Raw genomic sequence first — 22,640 nt, forward strand, 5'->3', positions numbered from 1 at the left:
TTACAGTATTTTTCTATTTATTTCTGGTAGAAAATTATCTCCTCATTTATGATGTATTTTCATACATTACATTAAGTACATAATGGAAAAAATCACACAAAGTATAACATTTTCTTGACCCCAAATTGGAAAAAATAATAGTCTAAGATGAAGCAGTGAAAAAAACTATAGTCCTGAAAAAGTTGTTTTTAATATGCTTTGTTGCAAAGAAAACACAAGAAAAGGTAAAAGAAAATGCTATTTTCTAAAAATAAGTCCTAGTGCATATCTTATTTTAACATATTTTTTTATATTTCAAACTAGGTATTTTAACATATTTTTCATATTTTAAACTAGGTTTTATAAATCTACCTATATTTTGGGCCAATAGAAGGTCCTATTTTTTTTTTACACAGGAATTCCCTGAAATACATGTATCATAGTAAAATTACAAGAAATGAATAAGAGAAGAAACACTTAAATCAATGTGATTAAATATTAACATAAAAAAATTATTTTTCAAAAAATTAAATCTCTTTACAAATTACATAAAACATGCAACAAAAAACAGTGTATATAAAGACAGAAAAATAAACAAATATGGAAAAATAGACAGTAGAACATGCATATTTCAAATTTAACTAATTATTACCATATGCACTTCAGAGAGCATGAAATTAATCAAAATCATATAAATACAAATGTTCTACAAGTTATCAACTACAAAATACTGATTAAAAATGTCATAAACAGTTTGTGCAGAGATATGTCCCACCTCTGCAACCTTAACACAAACTTTAACAATTGTTGACGCCACCTGGGACTAATAGATAATTGTAAAGATTCAATGTATTAGTCCCAGATGCCACCAATGCCAAAGCTTGAAACAGCATGCCTAAGTTTCAATTCTCAAACTATTGTTGCAGGCGAGACAAAAACTGTGTAATTTATTCCAGACACATTTTTATTTATACAATTCTATAGATAACTCCAATTTTTAATTGACAAGGATTGCCCAAGGTCATGGTTCCCTCTGGTTACTCCCACTACCTCTGTAAAATCAGCCAAGGTCACTGAAAGTGGCATTAAATACCAACAGACAAACAAACAAATCATTCATTCAAGCAAAGATTTAAAGGGGCATTAGCTACAAATAAGACGAAAAATAAAAATATGAAATTTTTTAGTTTTAAACATTATATAAAATGCTCCGCTGGGCGCAGCTTGATACGACCGCAGAGGTCGAACCCTGAACAGTTGGGGCAAGTATGGACACTACATTCAAGCTTGATACAGCACTGAATTTGGATTGTGATTTAATATTTGACACAGCATAGGTTTCTGACACAGAATGAATGTGGTCTAAGAACTTAAAATTTTTTAATTTACCTATTCAAACCATATCATTATTATTTGCTTTTATATATAAATCAGAAATAACCAATTTAAAATGGAAAATTTTAAAGAAAAAAAAATTCCCTTCCCTTAATTTTTTGAACCCCCTTATGATTCACCACCCCAAAACTTAATCCCAGCCTTCCCTTTGTGTTATGGTACCTTGCAGTACAATTTCAGAGAGATCCATACACTTGAACACAAGTTATTGTCTGGAAACTAGAAAAATGCTTGTTTTTAGGCCCCTTTTTGGCCCCAAATTTTTTAATGTTTAGGGCAATTACCCCCAAACTCAAACCCAGCTTTCCTTTTGTGATAATAGACAGTGCAATAAAAGCAGACAACAGTTGCCATGGCAGCAGTAACCTTGAAGTTTGCTGGTGGAGGTGGTGGTGGCCTTGTAATGTTATCTTTATAACCTCTTTTTGGTATATCTGGTTTAGGCTGTAAATATAAAAATAAGAAGATGTGGTATAATTACCAATGAGACAACTCTCCACTAGAGCCCAAATGAAGTAGAAGTTAGCAACTTCATATATTAAAAGTGGTAATCAAAATGTAGAATTAACACTGATATATTGACTCAAAAAATATCTTATTTTGCTATGACCTGAATGCATTTGTAAAATGTAAAAAAAAAAAAAACTGTTTCCAGTAACTATACAAAACAAAAAACCTTAATCCATATCTAATATTAGCCTTGTGTCCATAAAAAATTTGTAAAGTGTTTACCGGAACCATGTGTCTTGATTGCAATTTCTGAAGTCAGTGTAAAAGTGTAATGTTGACTGTAAAAAGTAGGTCATGGTACGGTTCATTTATTCATTTCTTAATGCTTGCTTCAATGTAATGACACATTAAGCCCTAATTTTTTGAACAGTATCTACTGAATCCCTGTCTACTGCTCTACTTACTGGTTCAATGCTCTGTCCTGACATGTCTTCATAACTTTTTGTGGAACTGTCAGAATCAGAATCAAACTCATCTTCGTCTGAATCAGAATCAGAGGCAGGTTGCAGAATTGGTTTGTTCTGTGAAGTGGCACTTAACTCATTATTTATAAGTTATTAAACAAAACGACAAATCATTTCTTAATATAACATATAAACATGCAGCTTCATACATCCAACAGCTTATCATATTTGACAAATTACAATTAAAAAAAAAATAAAAAAATACACAACAGACTAAACTATAGTTAAAAGGTATAAGGGAAGGATAGTTAGAAAATTAACAAACCTCATCATTGTTCACATTCTGGGTGGGTAATTAGTAAATAAACTTCAAAAAAAAAGCAATAGGATGTTTTTAATAATGACTCACTTTGCATTTACAATTACCGACTTATCTCTGTCATGTATGAAAGGATTTTTTTAATAGGAAAGGCAAAGTTTCCTTTTATTTTCACTTATTGTAACCAGTTGCTACATATGCCTTTTGGTGCTCAGACAATGCTTATCAAAAGGCCTTATTGTCACATAAGCCTAAGTGCTAAGGCAATGCTTATTGATAGACCTAATTGTCACATAAGCCTAAGTGCTTAGAAAATGCTTTATCGAAAGAGCCTTATTGTCACATAAGCCTAAATGCTTAGAAAATGCTTTATCGACAGACCTTATTGTCACATAAGCCTAAGAGCTTAGAAAATGCTTTATCGACAGACCTTATTGTCACATAAGCCTAAGTGCTTAGAAAATGCTTTATCGACAGACCTTATTGTCACATAAGCTTAAGTGCTTAAAAAATGCTTTATCGACAGATCTTATTGTCACATAAGCCTAAGTGCTCAGAAAAAGCTTTATCGACAGACCTTATTGTCACATAAGCCTAAGTGCTTAGAAAATGCTTTATCGACAGACCTTATTGTCACATAAGCCTAAGTGCTAAAAAAATGCTTAATCGACAGACCTTATTGTCACATAAGCCTAAGTGCTCAGAAAATGCTTTATCTAAAGGCCTTATGGTCACATAAGCCTAAGAGCTCAGAAAATGCTTTACAGACAGACCTTATTGTCACATAAGCCTAAGTGCTCATAAAATGCTTTACAGATAGACCTTGTTGTCACATAAGCCTTAGTGCTTAGAAAATGCTTTACAGATAGACCTTGTTGTCACATAAGCCTAAGTGCTTAGAAAATGCTTTACAGATAGACCTTATTGTTATACAATGTATAAGCCTTAGTATGCTTAGTGCTCAAACAATGCTTTACTGACAACCCATTATTAATTTCCATGGGAACTATAATGAAATACAGATGTCATTAGTTTTAAATCTTATAACAATTTATTATTGCAAACAAACAAAAAGCAGCACAAGACTCTGAGGTGTATAAGTTAGGGTACTCATTCTCTTTCTTTGATTTATGGTTCTTGATTGTCCTCTTGATTGTCCTCTTGATATATTCTTGCTTTATATATGTCAATGCAATGTTTACATGTGTGCAAACAGATGCCTAAGGTAAACTATTTTCCATGGCAATGACCATTATTTGTCAGGTAGGTCTCTAAGATCATATAAGGATAAGCTTTCCTAAAACCAGAACAAAGTTGAGGATCAGCAACCAAAAAAAAACCAACAGAAACTTGGCATAAGGAATGATTGTTGTATTACAATGAAGACAATTCATAAAAAATCATTTTTTATTTAAAACAATTCAACGTTTATGACTTAACAGTATTTTTCTATTTATTTCTGGCAGGAAATTATCTCCTCATTTATGATGTATTTTCATACATTACATTAAGTACACAACTAAAAAAATCATACAAAGTTTAACATTGTACCTGATAATTTTTGCCTGTTTGAGCTTTTCTTGACCCAAAATTGGAAAAATAATAGTTTAAGATGAAGCAGTGAAAAAAAAAACTGTAGTCCTGAAAAAGTTGTTTTTAATATGCTTTGTTGCAAAGAAAACACAAGAAAAGGTAAAAAAAAATGCTATTTTCTAAAAATAAGTTCTTCTAGTGCATATGTTATTTTAACATATTTTTTAATATTTCAAACTAGGTATTTTAACATATTTTTCATATTTTAAACTACTCAACAGTTTTATAAATCTACCTATATTTTGGGCCAATAGAAGGTCCTAATTTTATTTTACACAGGAATTCCCTAAAATACATGTATCATGGTAAAATTCCAAGAAATGAATAAGAGAAGAAACACTTAAATCAATGTGATTAAATATTGACATAAAAAAATTATTTTCCCCAAAATTAAATCTCTTTACAAATTTACATAAAACATGCAACAAAAAACAGTGTATATAAAGACAGAGAAATAAACAAATATGGAAAAATAGACAGTAGAACATGCATATTTTACATTTAACTAATTATAACCATAAGCACCTCTTATAGCACTTCAGAGAGCATGAAATTAATCAAAATCATATAAATACAAATGTTCTACAAGTTATCAACTACAAAATACTGATTAAAAATGTTATAAACAGTTTGTGCAGAGATATGTCCCACCTCTGCAACCTTATCACAAACTTTAACAATTGTTGACGCCACCTGGGACTAATAGATAATTATAGATTCAATGTATTAGTCCCGGACGCCACCAATGCCAAAGCTTGAAACAGCATGCCTAAGTTTCAATTCTCAAACTATTGTTGCAGGCGACACAAAAACTGTTTAATTTATTCCAGACACATTTTTATTTATACAATTCTATAGATAACTCCAATTTTTAATTGACAAGGATTGCCCAAGGTCATGGTTCCCTCTGGGTACTCCCACTTCCTCCGTAAAATCAGCCAAGGTCACTGAAAGTGGCATTAAATACCAACAGACAAACAAACAAATCATTCATTCAAGCAAAGATTTAAAGGGGCATTAGCTACAAATAAGACGAAAAATAAAAATATGAAATTTTTTAGTTTTAAACATTATATAAAATGCTCCGCTGGGCGCAGCTTTATACGACCGCAGAGGTCGAACTCTGAACAGTTGGGGCAAGTATGGACACTACATTCAAGCTTGATACAGCACTGAATTTGGATTGTGATTTAATATTTGACACAGCATAGGTTTCTGACACAGAATGAATGTGGTCTAAGAACTTAAAAATTTTTAATTTACCTATTCAAACCATATCATTATTATTTGCTTTTATATATAAATCAGAAATAACCAATTTAAAATGGAAAATTTTAAAGAAAAAAAAATTCCCTTCCCTTAATTTTTTGAACCCCCTTATGATTCATCACCCCCAAACTTAATCCCAGCCTTCCCTTTGTGGTATGGTACCTTGCAGTACAATTTCAAAGAGATCCATACACTTGAACACAAGTTATTGTCTGGAAACTAGAAAAATGCTTGTTTTTAGGCCCCTTTTTGGCCCCAAATTTTTTAATGTTTAGGGCAATTACCCCCAAACTCAAACCCAGCTTTCCTTTTGTGATATGGAACCTTGTAGTACAATTTCATAAAGATCCATACACTTACACACAAGTTATTGTCCTGAAACTAGAAAAGTGCTTGTTTTTGCCCCTTTTTGGCCCCCAATTCCTAAAATTTTGAGGCAATTACCCCCAATATCAATCCCAGCCTTCCCTTTGTGGTATGGTACCTTGCAGTACAATTTCAGAGAGATCCATACACTTGAACACAAGTTATTGTTTGGAAACTAGAAAAATGCTATTTTTGGCCCCTTTTTGGCCCCTTATTCCTAAACGTTTTGGGCAATTACTGTGGATTCATTTATTTTCGTGGATACCAATTTTCGTGGATTGAGGAAAACTAGCATTTTCGTGGATATTTAATTTCGTTGTTTTGACAAAGTCTGCATACATTTCTTTAGAAAACTTGTAATTCGTTGAACATTTAATTTCGTGGTTCCACTGTACCCACGAAATCCACGAAAATTGGTATCCAACGAATATTAATGAATCCACAGTACCCCCAAACTCAATTCCAGCTTTTCTTTTATAATATGGAACCTTGTACTTCAATTTCAGAAAGATCCATACACTTACACACAAGTTATTATCATGAAACTAGAAAAATGCTTGTTTTTTGCCCCTTTTTTGGCCCCTTATTCCTAAAATTTTGAGGCAATTACCCCCAAAATCAATCCCAGCATTCCCTTTGTGGTATGGAACCTTGTGGTACAATGTCAGAGAGATCCATTCACTTAAACTAAAGTTAGAGTGCGAAAACCAATGTGTCTTCGGACGACGACGACAACAATGACGCCAACGTCATACCAATATACGACCAAAAATTTTTTTATTTTTGCGGTCGTATAAAAAGCGGAATATAGTGATAATATTTTGCTATTGCCCGTCAATATCGTCAAAATCAGCTAAAAAAACATCCTTGATGTATTATTGACTCGAAGTCAATAAATCAACCTCATTTGAATCCATATTCATGTAACCTTTAACTTGAACTTTAGTGGAGATGGGTTACAAATGAGTTCAGCATGTGGTTCATTCATTAAAAAGAAAACAATGTCTACATTGAAAAATGAAACAAGAGAGACACCAGGAATAACCATTTCTATGACTCATCTGGCCAACAACAAATCTTTCTTATACAGGTAAAACAATGATATACATATATTTTTAATATTCAACATGAAAACAAACAGACTTAGTAAAATCGTCATTATACGATTTTACGTGCTTGACTATTTATTTATATATATATTAATATTGGGTTATATGACCGTCTGTAGTCTTTGAAGGTCACCTCGATACACAATTAGATGGCTCTAGTCTAAAATACACATGAAATGCTGATACATTATAGTGAGTACATTCATTGTTAATTGTTTCTTTTGGACTTTTTTTAATTTCACTATACATTTTAGCATGTTATAATTGCATGAGAATTTGGGTCAAATCTGTGAACATGAATATGACAGCTAATACCCCTTTAACAGAGATATTATATATGAAAAACCATTTTGCCTTTCACAGCTCCCATTAGAGCTAGAAGCACTTGAAATGATACCAATTTATAAAGGATATTAAGGGAGAAATACTGTTTGGAAGTAGATACAACATCTGAGAAATGTTTTTTTAACACTACTTATATATTCACCTGACAGTTTAATGGTTAAATGACTTATTACTACAGTGTTTATAAGTTTATAACATATAAAAAAATATTTTAAGGTACCTGTGGTTCATTTCTGACAAATGATACTCAACTTTTGTTTTTAACTGAACATGTTTTCAAGATCTCAGTTTATAAAGAATTTTCATAAATCAATTAACCTATTGAATCTTTTTAAGGTAAAATCAACATATGACCTTTCAAATCACTGAAGTTCTGTTAATAACCTTGCCATTTGAATAATATCATTACCATTTATATGTATTTTCGCAGTGGCGGATTTACCGGGGGGGCACAGGAGGCACGTGCCCCCTCAGTCGGGGTCACCAAATAATTTTCTAACATAGTTTTATTGCTACTGTATCTGCTTATCTAGATATCTAGATCTAAAATCAAGACACAACTTGATCTGACTTCCTAAACTGGTCGTTAATTAACCCCAGCTTCAACATGCGTGATTTATGACAACTTATCGATGGGTGTGTAAATATTGACACCTTTGTGTAATGTCTATATCCAAAAGCATTTATGTAAACTACATGTACATCTACATGCTGATTGGAATTAATACGAATATATTTATTGATTTCTAATACAATATTACAGGATCAAGATCGATTAACAAGAGAAATCTTCTGATCAGGAAAGAAATTACCAACTAAAATCGGTCTGAAAAGAATATGTAAAAATAGATGTTTTGTGTCAGGAATGTTAGTATCGATATGAGATACGTCTTTATTACCAAGCACTCACATTGTATACGGTTTCTGGGAAATGTGTCTTTCTCAGAACAGTCTTTTTCGGACTTTATTAAACAACAAACGATTTTTTTTCAATGCATACAGCTTTTTTTTAAACTGAATGTCGTGTTTTTTCCCTTTATTTTTTTTATGGAAACCAATGATTTGTCTTTAAAAAAAAACCTTAAGTCCCCCTCCACAAAACATGAATGGTCTGTGCCTTATATATATATCATTAATAAAATGATATTGTACTTTTAGAAAACCTATACTCATATTTGAGATAAAGAACAGCAATAAAAGCGCTGTTCCTTTGCTTATTGTGTGTTTTTTTGCTGTGCATGTACTGATTTTGTGTCATGGATGGATACCCAATATCCATTCTTTTTCTATTATAGTACAGTAATATGTGTATACACATTTTTTTCTTGTTTTAATTACCATGTATGAGGGTATGAATAGGTTACCATGAATGGTTTACCGTGAATGAGGGTATGAATGGGGTTTACAGATTAGAGAATAATGGTCATAAAGTAAAGACTAGAAAAAAATGTGCCCAAAAAATATAGAAAACAGATTAAAGGTGTGATGAACTATAAAGAATAGAGGACAATTGGCAGCAAATAAAAGAGTAGAAAGAAATGGATCCAAAAATACTGAAAAGATATAGAAATGAAGACCTAACCCCCCCTTTCCACGACCACCATCATCCCCAATACATGACACCACCACCACCCACACTCGCATATATACATATCTAAATAAATCTTTAATTTTGGTTTCATGGTGCCCCCCAGACTTCGAGGTTCTGGATCCGCCCCTGTTTCGTATCATAAACCATTAGTTACCTTGCCATTTAAAAACATATTAGATATTTAGTTTTTAATATACTTTAGGGAACATCTATTTGAATGCTGGTAAAATGAAGTGATATCTATTGATTTGTACAAATTAGCAAATCTAATCAATAAATACAGACTCCCAGGAGATATTAATTAAACAGACAAAAGTTCTCATAATGTGTAAAACTATAAAGGGACAAAGGTTAAATAAATTTACAAACTTTATAAAAAAGTTTGTAAGTTGTAGGTATAAAACTGCAGTAGGACTTTTTGATACATCCAAAAGTATTCCAAACAGATATATATTCTTAAACTAGAGGCTCTAAAGAACCTATGTTGCTCACCTGGTCCTAGGTCGTCTTCAACAATGGTGATAGACAATAATTCACGATTAAAATCTCTGTTTTGCTGATCTTGTATTGCTGATCATTTTTAGTTTGTTTACTTTCACTCTATCTGCTATAGTTTTTGCTTAAAAAATGGATTCAAGGACAGTAACTCCTAAAGGAAGTGGACTGACAATTTCGGCTTTGTTGACCTATTTATTAACCATTTTTTACTGATAGTTCTTAATGTTTACATTTTTCTTCATCTTCTTAATTTTTTGCACAAACACACAAAAAAGCGTAAAAAATAATTGTCTGTTAAGAGCAATAACTCCTATAACACATGTATAAGGAGACAACTGACAATTTCGGCTGTTCTACACATTTATTGTCTTGCTGATCATTTTTGCTTTTTAAAGTTTCTCACTATTTAATAACATTTTCAAGATAATAGGCAAAAATGCAAAAAAAGGGTAAATATCATCAATTAAGGGCAATAACTTCTTTAAGAAGTTGTCGAACAGTTTTGATGTAAATGGACAGTAGGTAGATTTCAAAATTCTGAACTTTTTTTGGGACAAGTGGGATTTTATGTATCTATAGCGGTTTTCAAGATATTTGACAAAACTGGCATTCTACCTTTAAATCTATTATTAGCTATGTGAGTTATGTTGGTTGGCAGGTGGGAACATCAGACAAATTTTCCAAATTAGATACCCCAATGACGATTAATTGTGGCCAACTTTGGTTCCAATTGGCCCAGTAGTTTCAGAAAAGAAGGTTTTTGTAAAATTAATGGTCGATGACGAACAACTACGAGGACAGACGCCAATAGATGAGAATAGCTAACTTGATCCTTTGGATCAGATGAGATTAAACTGTTAATCAAATGAATGAAAGAGTAAAAATATTAAAACAAATTGTCCATCAAAACTTCACCAAACAGAATTTATTATTTACCCAAGTTTCAATATATTACATGTGCATTGGTTTCTCCATTATTACCTTTTGAGCTGGTGGTTTTGGTTGAGAAGGTCTACTAGATGTTGGAACTGCAGGAGGAACTGATGGTGTTGGTCTCCCAGGTGTGGGTCTACTAGGAACTGGAGGAGGCGGGAATTCATCATCAGCTGGCAATGGCTGCAAATGCAAAAATATAAACAGTACATCAATGCTGAAAGTATAATCGTCTAACAACACTGGTTGTAGAGGTCAAATTTACATCATGTTTTTACGAGCCCACCCTTATCACAGGCATGTTTGTATTTCATTTTTTAAGGGAGTCAGGTGATGGCAGTTGGTATAAATCCCCAATATCTAGCTCTCCTTACAAGGCAAACAACAACAGATAGACTCTTGGTACAGGCACGAATTGCGGTTTGGTTAAATCAATTTTATGTAGGGATGTTCTGGTGATCCATTATACTGTAAAACAACTAATTTTCGCGAGCGATTTATTTTCGCGACTTTTGCGAGTAGAAAAATAACGCGAATATAAATCGTTGCAAACATGTAAAACTTGGATCTTTCCTTATTAAACAACAGCAAGTAAATTTGAAAATCGCGAAATCGGCTAGAAAAGACTTAACGTGAAATAAAGTATCCACGAAAATAAGTTGGTTCACATTAATTAAAAATCAGGCAGTTGAGGCAATCCAAGTAGATAATCAATTGTAAAATTTCATTATACATTTTTCACATTTGTGGATTATAATCAGATGTAAATATATACTCTGAAAGGCTTGAAGTTACTTTTTATGAATATTTGCTGCAAATATGCCCTCAAGGCCAAGCTGTTTTATTGCGTCACTTTTTGAACAAGCACAAAATAAATGATCTGGTCGCCTTTAAGTTGAAAATAGATATTCTGACCTCATCAAATTTGCCAGGCATCTACTCGGAATTAAGTGGTCGTCACCTAATGTGTATTGAAATATTTCATTCTCATAGGGTATAATACATTTTCAAAGTATCGTTAAATAGAATGTGACTGCCTTGAAAATATGAAAATGGCTAACACAGTAAAACTGTATAACTAAGCATTATTAAATTGTAAAGGACAGGAAAATGGAGCAACAGTCAAGTTCATTGAAAATCAAAGTGCTGGATAGCACCTGTGGAAAGTTTTGCAACGGTAGATGTGTATTATTTCAAATAGGTTGTAGATGTGTATTATTTCAAATAGGTTGTAGATGTGTATTACTTCAAATAGGTTGTAGATGTGTATTATTTCAAATAGGTTGTAGATGTGTATTATTTCAAATATGTATTTAATCACAGCTTTGGTGTTTTCCCTAAACCATTGTCTCATCAGCAATTTTCATAAATCACTTTTTTCATATGTTTGTCATGTAAAATTTTGATAATTTCTATTGCAACCTTAAACTGTAGATTTAAAATAATCAAATATACAGAAAGCTCTGTTAATTTCTTTCTGTGCCCATCCCATGTAAAGGGCCTGAGATTAAGTATTTTTTTATTGATTAAGGTCCTTCATATTTGTTTGTAGTAAATTGTATTATTACTAATTAAGCAGTTAGTTTTCTTGTTTGAATTGTTATATATTGAACAAACTCGGCTTAAAATTAGTAGATTGTGTAATTAACGTTTTTTCCGACTTCTAAATTTTTTTCTTAATACAATAATTGTAACAGGATGCTGTTACGAAGTCTCCCAAACAAAGCTCCCATAATTAGTCATTCCTATGGTCGCCTGACATTGGGCAAAGTCAAGTACAAATTGGTTTGGTCTAGTAAAGTGATATGCATAAGTGACGCTTAGGGATTAACCCTGTTTGTCATTCAAATCTTCTTGAAATCATGAACAGGAATATATATGGTTTAGGGGTGGGGATCTCGACCGTTTACAAGTTCTCAAAAAAGGGGGGGTTGATTCAAGAATATATATGGTTTTGGGGTGGGGATCTCGACCGTTTACAAGTTTTCAAAACGAAGGGGGTGGGGGTGACCCCCAGGGACTCCCCCTATATTTCATTTGATTTGTTTTATTGTCCCATACAAGAATATATATGGTTTCAAGGTGGGGATCTCAACCGTTTACAAGTTCTCAAACAGGAGGGGGTGGGGTGACCCAGAGGGACTCCCGCTATATTTCATTTGATTTGTTTTATTATCCCATACATGAATATATATGGTTTAGGTGTGGGAATCTTGAATGTTTACAAGATAAAAGCCCATTCTCAAATTGAAAGGGGGGGGGGTTGGCCCTAGGGACTCAACCTATATTTCATTTGATTTGTTTTATTGTCCTGTGATCATTACTGAAGACAGCGTGTCTATCACTCACTGTTCTCAAGTTATAGTCATTTGAAAATTTAAAAAAATAAAATCCCATAGGGTTCTTTAGTAAATCCCTCCCTTCTGTAGGCCCCTTAAAATACCCATAAATAGACCCCAAGAAGAATAAAATGCTTCTCTGAGCGCAGCTGGATACCACCGCAGAGGTCCAACCCTGAACGGTTGGGGCGAAAATGGACACAATATTCACGCTTGATACAGGTCTGAATTTGGATTGTATTTAAATATTTGACACATAATAGGTTTCTGACACCAAATAACTGTAGTCAAAGAACTTAGAATTGGTTATATGATTTGAATTTATATTCAATTTTTGCTTTTGTGCAATAATGCTGTTGCATATTGACCCCCCCCCCCAAAAAAAAAAAAAAAAAACTTTTTTTTTACCCCCCCCCCCCCTTTTTTTTTTTAAATATTTGAAGAAATTTTCCTTTTAATTTCTGAAATTTAAAATGAAAAAAAAAATTTGCCCCCCACAATTTCTTTTGTACCCCCCCCCCCCCTCCCCCCCCCCCCCCCTTTTTCCAAAAAAAAAATTCTTTCCCTCAAGATATGGTCATGATCTCAATTCAAATTTCCAATGGAGTTTGCAAACATAATTATCAATTTAAATACATCATAAAAGTCTTAAATAGATAATTTAAAAGCAGGGTAAGGGAGGTAATCCAACATTGTACAAAATTGTACAATTTTGTTTTTGGATTACCTCCCTTACACTGCTTTTAAATTGTCAATTAACCAGGAAAGCCTTATTTTTTCCCCTTTTTTGCCCATAATTCCTAAACAGTTTGAGCCATAACCCCCAAAGCCAATCCTAACCATCCTTTTGTGGTATGGAAACTTGTGTTATAATTTCAGAGAGATCCATACACTTAAACACAAGTTATTGTCTGGAAGTAACAAAAATGCTTATTTTTGGCCCCTCATTCCTTAACTGTTGGTACCATAACCCCCAGAATCAATCCCAACCTTACTTTAGTGGTATTGAACCTTATGGTGAAATTTCATAGAGATCCATTCACTTAAACTAAAGTTATTGTGCGAAAACCAAATGTCTTCGGACGACTATGACGACCATGCCAACGTCACACCAATATACGATTGCAAAATTTTTTTGCAGTCGTATAAAAATGATAAGAACTGAGCAAAAACAATACTTAATAACAAATAGTATATACGAATTTTGTTATAGTCCGATTTTGTAATAGGCCGAGTTTGTTATAGTCCAAGATGAGATACCAGATTACTTTCGATACACTCAGGCTTTTATGTCTTTAATTAACATTTGTATATATAATCGTAGTAAAAAAAGCGTCGAAAAATGTTCATTCATGAAATATTTTAAACACAGTATTTATTTTCTCTTCAACCGGAGGACGGGAGGAAACCCTTGAAAATGGGATTATTGTACTCCCGTCGGGAGGTATACATATATGGATCTCACACATGTCTGAGGAATTCCGATAAAAGCATAACGTAGAAACTGCTGTCTCGTGTAGATGTGTATTGATTTTAATTTCCGTGCAGCGCAGATCAAGGACGTAGTGTTTGTGATAGCTATTTTCAAAATGAAGTTAAATTCATTTGAATTATCGATGAACATTCAGTACATTTTTATTCAAGCTGTAAGCTAATCAAAATAGAAGTAACTCAAAATTTCAAAAGCATCTTCCTAGAATTAGTATTCAAACACTAGTACTACATTATCTAGGAGTAGAACACTTGCAATAGTCTGTCCAACTTCCGGTTTGAGGCTGATGCCTTAGGAAAGTATATTGCTATAGCAAACTTTCCAAAATCCACTAGCTCCTTGAGCTTGGGTGTAATGAAACTTATAAGACACATTCTAAGAAAACACTGAAACTGAAATAAGATACAAATAGAAATAAGAAGATGTGGTATGAGTGTATGTATAAAACTTTTCCTTGTTTTTCAAGATTTCAATAATACGATTCGTCGAATATATCTATTTTTCACATAAGTACCTACTGTTGACGTTCTTATTTATTAATACAAAGAATAAGTGTCTACTTGAAAATAAGCACCATGTAAGACATTTTTAAGTTTTAGCACAAAATATATGGATGGGAATTATAAATGTAAGTAAAGTGACCTGATCTACTTGAATAATTTGGACTTTACCCCTTTCCCCTTTAGGTAAGTGGTCTTACAGAAATGAAACAGGAAAATGAATGTACTGAAAACTCAGTCCATATATGTGTAATGATTATTCACTTCACAATAATACTGTGACTTACAGGTGGTGCTCTCCTTGATGGAGCTATGCCATCTGGTAGGGGTAACTGACGTCTCGCCATCAAAATCTACCTATAAAGTAAAAAAAAAAAACATGTTTTATTTTTATCCAATTTTATCAAAATTGGTTGCTCACCCAATTTTGTCAATATAATGGAACTATATATAAACAACTGTCATACAAGTGGGAGGTTTAGCAAGCTATACAGTGTTCAACTCACCACTTTCATCAGAAAATGCATGTATCAAGTAAGGAATATGGCAGTTGTTTTTCACTTGTTCCATTTATTGATAGCTTTGATATGTCAGTTCTTATGGACTTTGCCTTGGAGTTAGGTATTTTTGTTACATTTTTTTAACAATTATAAAAATAAAAAGATGTCCATCAACTGTTCTGTGTATCTTTTAGTCTTTCAATTTTGATAAGATTTCTCTGCAATCAAAGGGCAGGGTGGGTTAAGGGCTTAATTTAGCCTAAATGTTACTGAAATTTGAACTTTTAATCTAAGATTTCAATTTATGTCTGTTTTCAAGTTTTTGTGCAGCAAAATTAAAAATCAAGAGTTTGTTACCCATGACATCACAAAGTTCATCTATACATTTATTAACAAAAACTTTCATGTAAATAGTTTTGTGATACTTGCATGCGCTCAATATTTTCCAATAATAAATATGTGTAAAAATATGTTAATTTTGCCCATTTTATTAGAAACATAGGAATAACGACATCTTTATAGGCTATTCAATTTCTGTAAATATTCATGAAATTTCAAAGTTATTACAATTTAAACTTTTCTCATACTTAAGAGATTGCTGTAAACCAACTTATTTTCATGAGCGATATATTTTTTCGTGACTTTTGCCAATTGAAATTGTCGCTAATATATGAAATTGGGATCTTCCCTTATATAAATTAAATATATCAAGATAAAAATAAGATAGCGGAAATGAATTGCCACAAAGTCAGCTACCTCCTTTTACTATATTTCTTTGTTTACTTTCTTTAATCAATGAAGGACACCCATTGGAACTAACATTTAATCTGAATGGCTTTTAAAACACATGTTATAATCTGTGAGGTATTCTTTTTCATAGATACAAATTTCCTTTGATGTTTGGGCAAATTCTGCATAAATAAATTGGGAATGTGTCCATGGGACACAGATGATGCCCCCTCTTGCCTTCAACATTATAAAGGCAAGAACAATAAAAGTGACGCTACCCAATTTCATACTTGATCAGAGTTTTGAGGTAATAAGCATTGTGTATAAATTTCATAACATTTGGTTGAAGCAAATTTAATTTAGAGAACCAAAAATTCAGCAATTTTTCCATTTGTAAAGGAACATAACTCTAAGCATTGTGTATAAGTTTCATAACTTTGGAATTAAGGCAAACTGAAGTTAGAGAATGGAAACGAAAAATTTAGCAATTTTTCCATTTGTAAATGGGCATAACTCTAAGGTAAAAGTGATGCCACTTAAATTTAACTTAATCTGTGTTTTGTGGTAATAAGCATTGTGTATAAGTTTCATAACATTTGGTAGAGGCAAACTTAAGTTAGAGAACAGAAACCAATTTAGGGATGTATGGAAGAACAGACGGACAAGGGTAAAACTTAATGCCATCTCCGCTACAGCAGGGGCATAAAAAAGCCAGAGGGAAATTTGTAATGGCCAGAGCAGTTCACCTGGAACACAACAGTTATCATGAATAATCTCATGGCATAATCGTTGAAACAGATCATTCACAATGTTCTTAGGCTACATATTTTACCTTCAGTTTAACTTTATCAGAACCACATAAAGTAAGGAGATTGGGTATGATTGCCAATGAGACAACTATCACTCAGGACTCAGAATCCCAATTAATTGGATTAGATGGAAATAAACACCTGGTGAGTCATGTAACATTGTGGCAGACAAGTAAAGAATACACATGCAGAACTTGAAGCCAACTGTTAAACAATAATAACCTTTGAGAATTCTTCAAGAAGCACCTGTGCCATACCAAAAAGAGAAGAGGTCATTGAGTCAAAACATACCAGATACCACACAAGAGTGCACACTGTGAAATGTACCATCTGCTTTACTGATCATAATTGAAAACATGTTAAAAGTCTTAAAGAGAAAAAGGTTATACTACAAGTACAGTCGACACTCGTTATCTAGGAGTTAACTGGACCAGAGAAATATTTCAAGTTACCTGTAGTTCGACTCAAACGAATACAAGAGGTTTAACAGACCAGGGGATACATCTCTTGCTTAGCTTTGTAAAATAAATCCAGATGAATACATGTATGGGAAGGGAATCGATATATATTCTTGTCTGAAATCGATGTATCTATATGGAATGGTCTTTTTTTATTATAATAAAATTATATGCTTTTTTGTCTCTTATTTTTTTCTTCGTACAGTTACAACTTTTTCCCGTGATTTTTGGCCAAGAGAGTAATTTCCAATCGATTGTTAACTGTATTACATAAAATTAACATTTCGACTGATTCCATTTTTTCTCATCAGGAGTCGAAATACATATATTTATATGAAACAAAGTTGCTGACCACAGGAAAACTTTGACTCATCCAAAATTTCAAGTCCGAGATTGAACATAACTTAACCATGAAAACTTAACAATAACTAAACCATGAAAACTTAACAATAACCAATGACCATGATGACACATGAAAATGAGGTCAAGGTATGAAGACCCCAGTCAGACAGACATGCACACCTTACAATCATTCTATACAACATACATGTACATTTAATTTGTATATATTTGACTTATTGCTTAACCCTTTCGCCGATGAGTCCCCGTTTACCGGGATTCACGCTTCAGACAGCTGACAATGAGTCCCGTTTTACCGGGATCGGAATACCTATTTTATATTTCCCGCTCAACACAGTGCAAACACGAGTAATCTTTCTTTGTTGAATACCCGGATGAAAGTGTAAACATGGCGCTTCCGTTTGTTGAAAACCGTGTCAAAATCAGAGGAAATTTACGGAATTTACGAGAATTTGAAATGAGGGAACATTTTTTTTTAAAGAATATGGAAGAATTGAAGCCAAACTAGTATACTTTTTTGACATAAAATGTTGTTTTATGTACAAAACACTTGGAATGGACATCGTTCAGTGTAAGGAATTTGTACAGCCTCATTAAATTTTTCAAAATTTTGCCGCTTTGGGTTAAAAAATTACGATTTTGGGTCAAAGAGCAGAATTTTTGAGAATTTCACCTAGATAATGCCAAAAATTTGAAAATTGGAATATTTTATGAAGAAAAAATTACCAAAACATGAACAAAACTGTGAACATGGTGTTGGTGTCAATAGTGAATGAAATAAAGACACAAATAACTACAGACAAGTTTTTATTGACATTTATTATGAAGATCTCCCACTTGAGTAATAGTAGCCAGGGAAGCCATCGTCTCAGAGTAGCTTCTGTCTGGGCAGCTATCGGTGAAAGGGTTAAACATGTAGTATCTGAGAAACAAACTACAGCACAAAAATGTAGCATTGACCAATGAACCATGAACATGAAGTCATACTGTCAAGGTCAAATGAAACCTGCCACACAGAGTGATAGACATGTTCATCTTGCAATCATTCCATACACTAAATATACATTTGTTTTGTAGTTGACCTACTGCTTATTGTATCGTAGATACAGGCCTGACCAAGAAAACTTAACCTTGATAAGGCACTGATCCATGAAATTAATAAGGCTAAGATCTAATGAACCCTGTCTGAAGGATCTCATCTACAAAATGAAGTTATCCTATTACTCATAATAAGTGAGAAATTCACATGACAAATTGGTATAAAGCGGTCGCTGAACCACAAAAATGAGTTCAAGGACAATGGACATATGACAGACAGAAACTTTGTTACACAACCCATATGTATACAAGGTATGAAGCATCAATCTCTTTTACCCTCTGAAATATAGCATTAAACAAATTGGTTATGCCATCGCAGCTCGCATTCTTCGTCTTTTGACACAAGCCAGACAAAATTTACTTGCATGAAGCAAGTAAAATCACAGTCTGTAAGCCTGAAAAGTTATAATATAAATGTCATACATGAAACATGAAGAAAAAGTTTACGAGTAGTCCAATACCAAACTCATAAATGATGATATAAGTTTGTTTTCTACATGGTTATTTCGACAAGAGACATATACGCCTCTGGTTCAAATTTAGGAATTTTTACCCATTTTAGCCGTTTACCTATAATGTCAGTATTGGCACTTGGTGTAGTCAATAAGATGCATACACAAAATTATCTTCCCTACAGTATGTGTACAACTATCTTTATTGTCTTCAATCAAATCACTTCCTTGTTTCAAACTTCCGGGTTAGCAGTACTAATCAATCAACAAAGACGGAAAAGCCCCAAAAATATCCGTACACTTTTTCCAGAAAAGACAAGATTTAAATTGAAAAAAAAAATCTTTATTTCAGCCACTAAAGTTCCATATATATATATAACGTTATATATATATCACAAAATATTCTGTCTAGATAGGATAAGATGTTAAAATATGTACAATATCAAATAAATACTTATAGTTAAGAATCTTAGAATTAAGATGATTATATTCATCTGGGACTATTAAACTAAGTTATTATAATAGTCCCAGTATTCACATTTATATATGATTATCAACATTATTGTGTCAATTATCTAACTCGCTGTAATAAATTAATTTGCTCTTCACGGGCCGTTTGATTGGAATAACATGTCTTGAACATTGATAGTATACTGCTTGTTGGGACTAATAGTGGAGTGACCAAGTCGAGGAACTCCTTACATACTTTTGGCTTAATATTTTATATACAGTTTATGTCTCTACAATAATTAATAAATGTTTTAAAGGGACTATAAGAGCCTCATACGGCAGTGTTAATTCTGGAACACCACGATTAAACTGTTCACAAATAAGAATATGTTAACTGTATTGGGGAGAATAAACTCAATAGTCGACAAATATGTCATATAGCCCAACTGAAGTTAATAACTTATCAACTGTTGCTTTAAACAAGATGAAATCCCATGACTTACTGATATTCTTATAATGTGGGAATATAAAACGTCTGCCATAGACCATTTTTCTTATTGGGCAATAATAAACTGTCAGTGCCGTGTTGCTAGGTTTGGTGTATATCACCGGAGCGTACGTGGACTTGAAACGTATTTACAAATTTGAATTCTGGTAATCTTTTGTAAAAGATGAACCAAATTGGGAAATTTTTGTCAAGTGTTTTCTGCAGAAATGGGTATCTAAGTTTTAACTTGAAATCTGAGCTTGAAATAAGTCGAAGAAATATCCAAGACATATCAGATGTATAAAAAGAAGATGTGGTATGATTGCCAATGATACAACTCTCCACAAGAGATATTGTGACTTGGATGGAGAGTTGTCTCATTGGCGCACATACCATATCTTCTTATTTATACTGACATCTTTAAACTTGATTTTGAAAAAGGCATTTGATACAGTACCTCGTGAACTTCTAAAAAGTAAGGTCAGTAGATATTGAGTACGAACAAACATATTAAATTGGATAGACTCGTTTTAAATACAGAGGACACAATGATTGGTAGTAAATGGATGCAATTCAAAAACAACACCAGTGCTTTCAGGTGTCCTGCAAGGCACTGTCTTCAGTGGAGGATCCAGGGGGGTTCCGGGGGTAGCACCCCCTTTTGTTGGACGACCTATGCATTTGAATGGGGACATATGGTTGGAACCCCCTTTTAAAAACGGCTGGATCCGCCCCTGGTCTTGGATCCGATATTAATTCTTATACAAATCAACTAAATTTCTAAGAATAATACATCCTAAATCAAACTATTTGCCGATGACTGCGTTTGCTATAGATAAATTAGCACCATCAATGATTGTAACAAATAACAGGAAGGTATAGACAGCAACAACATGGTGTATGAGATTTTAACCAGTCAAATGTCACATGATGACACTAAGCAGGAAGAATAGTAATGTAGAATTTGATTATACTCTGAAAGGCACCAAACTGGTATTTCTCTAGTAATCAAATATCTTGGCGTAAACATCAAAAGTAACTTACAATGTGGAAAACAAGTTGAAGAAATCTATAACAAAGCATACAGAACACTGGGATCCCTATCAAACGTATCTCCAGGAGAAATGATAAAACTTAAAAAAAGAGCGGCCCCCTTTAATTCAACAAATTACAGAGATTATAAATCCAGAACAATAATAGCAATTTTGAAACATCTCAATTTACCCACAGTGTAGGATACTACTTCTATATAAAGTACTAAACAAAAAATATACCAACAGAGCAATACTGAAAATATCTGAAAAATATTCACCACTGAAATCCATGCATATACATCATTTCCTCAGACCACCATCAAGAACAGACTCGCTCAAATTTAGCCTTATCCCGAATACCATTTAACTGGAACTCAATACCACCGGACATTTTTGACAAGATAATTAGAATCTTCAACAGACCAAGTCATATTTTTTTGTTTTATTTTTCTCAAAACAGATAACAGTAAATTAAGAATACTATCAGGCGCGTAGCTACGTTTACGTCAAAATGTCCGGGCGTACATGAGACAACTCTCCAACAAGAGACCAAATTACACAGAAATTAACAACATAGGTCACCATTCGGCCATCAACAATGAGTAAAACCCATACCGCTGTAGTCAGCTATAAAAGGCCCCGAAATGTCAAATGTAAAATAATTCAAACGAGAAAAGCTAACGATTTATATGTACAAAATAATGAACGAAAAACAAATATGATACACAGCAACAAACGACAACTACTGAATTGCAGGCTCCTGACTTGGGACAGACACATACAAAATGTATTAATGAATGTATTAATAAATTATTAAAAGTGACGAAATTTACTATTAATCAAATGGTATCATATTATATATATTATTCGTTCATTTTCTGTCAAAGTCTGAATCTACTATGAATTCTTATGTTTCCTATTGTATAAAGCAATTCATTATCTGCTGAGATACGATACGTAGTTTGCATTTTTGTCGAGCCTGCGACATGTATGTCTCGAAAGCGAGACATAGCTTTAATATTATAGATTCTATCGGCGTCGGCGTCGTCAACATGAAGGTTGAGTTTGTGTTTTAAGTTTTTTTTAAGCATCAACAATTTTGTCAACACTTTATGGAATTTTATGAAATTTTGACAGAAGCTTTTTATGGTCAAAAGACAGTATCCAGAGCATAAGGAATTCCTTGCTACGCCACTGACTCTTACATTTACTGTCATATGGTATGGCTTTGTTGTAAATAATTCGCTTCGTTATTTTTCTTCCTTCTTTATATTGTTTGGTAGTCGCCCAGTTGCAAATATTTCATGCATATTCTAGACAAGAACAAAACAATACGTAAGCTATTTGATCACGATAGTGCGAGAACTCTCATGCTGTCGAAAGTGTGACTATTGAGTAAGGAGGTCCCTCATGGGGGTGTCCAAGTAATCACATAATCACAAATGTTTTGCCAATGTTATCACATAATCATTAATTATTTTTTTAAACAAGATAATCAAATAATCAAATATACAGTCCTAGATTATCAAATAATAGAATAATCATGAAATACTTGGTCTGGTAATCAAATAATCACGATAAAACACGGCCAAGTAATCACATAATCAAAAACCCCATGAGG

General features: G+C 33.0%; 1 protein-coding gene across 6 annotated transcripts in view; it reads right to left on the reverse strand.

Annotated features, from left to right (window-relative positions):
• The window catches only part of LOC127735337 (B-cell linker protein-like), a 65,391-nt gene extending 46,104 nt beyond the window's left edge, over positions 1-19,287 (reverse strand). For 4 of the 6 annotated variants that reach the window (XM_052245498.1, XM_052245496.1, XM_052245497.1 and 1 more), the window contains exons 1-3: positions 19,167-19,287; positions 14,930-14,999; positions 10,360-10,494 (exon numbers count right to left, since the gene is read on the reverse strand). In XM_052245498.1, coding sequence (XP_052101458.1) covers positions 10,360-10,494; positions 14,930-14,989 — 195 coding nt within the window. In that variant the 5' untranslated portion in view covers positions 14,990-14,999; positions 19,167-19,287. Of the gene's footprint in view, positions 1-1,740; positions 1,819-2,288; positions 2,406-10,359; positions 10,495-14,929; positions 15,000-19,166 lie in introns of all 6 variants that reach the window. The other 2 variants (XM_052245493.1, XM_052245494.1) reach the window with 2 other exon arrangements.
• Positions 19,288-22,640: the final 3,353 nt, after the last annotated feature.

Source organism: Mytilus californianus, unplaced genomic scaffold (genome assembly GCF_021869535.1).
Source record: "Mytilus californianus isolate M0D057914Y unplaced genomic scaffold, xbMytCali1.0.p SCAF_3, whole genome shotgun sequence".
Classification (NCBI taxonomy): domain Eukaryota; kingdom Metazoa; phylum Mollusca; class Bivalvia; order Mytilida; family Mytilidae; genus Mytilus; species Mytilus californianus.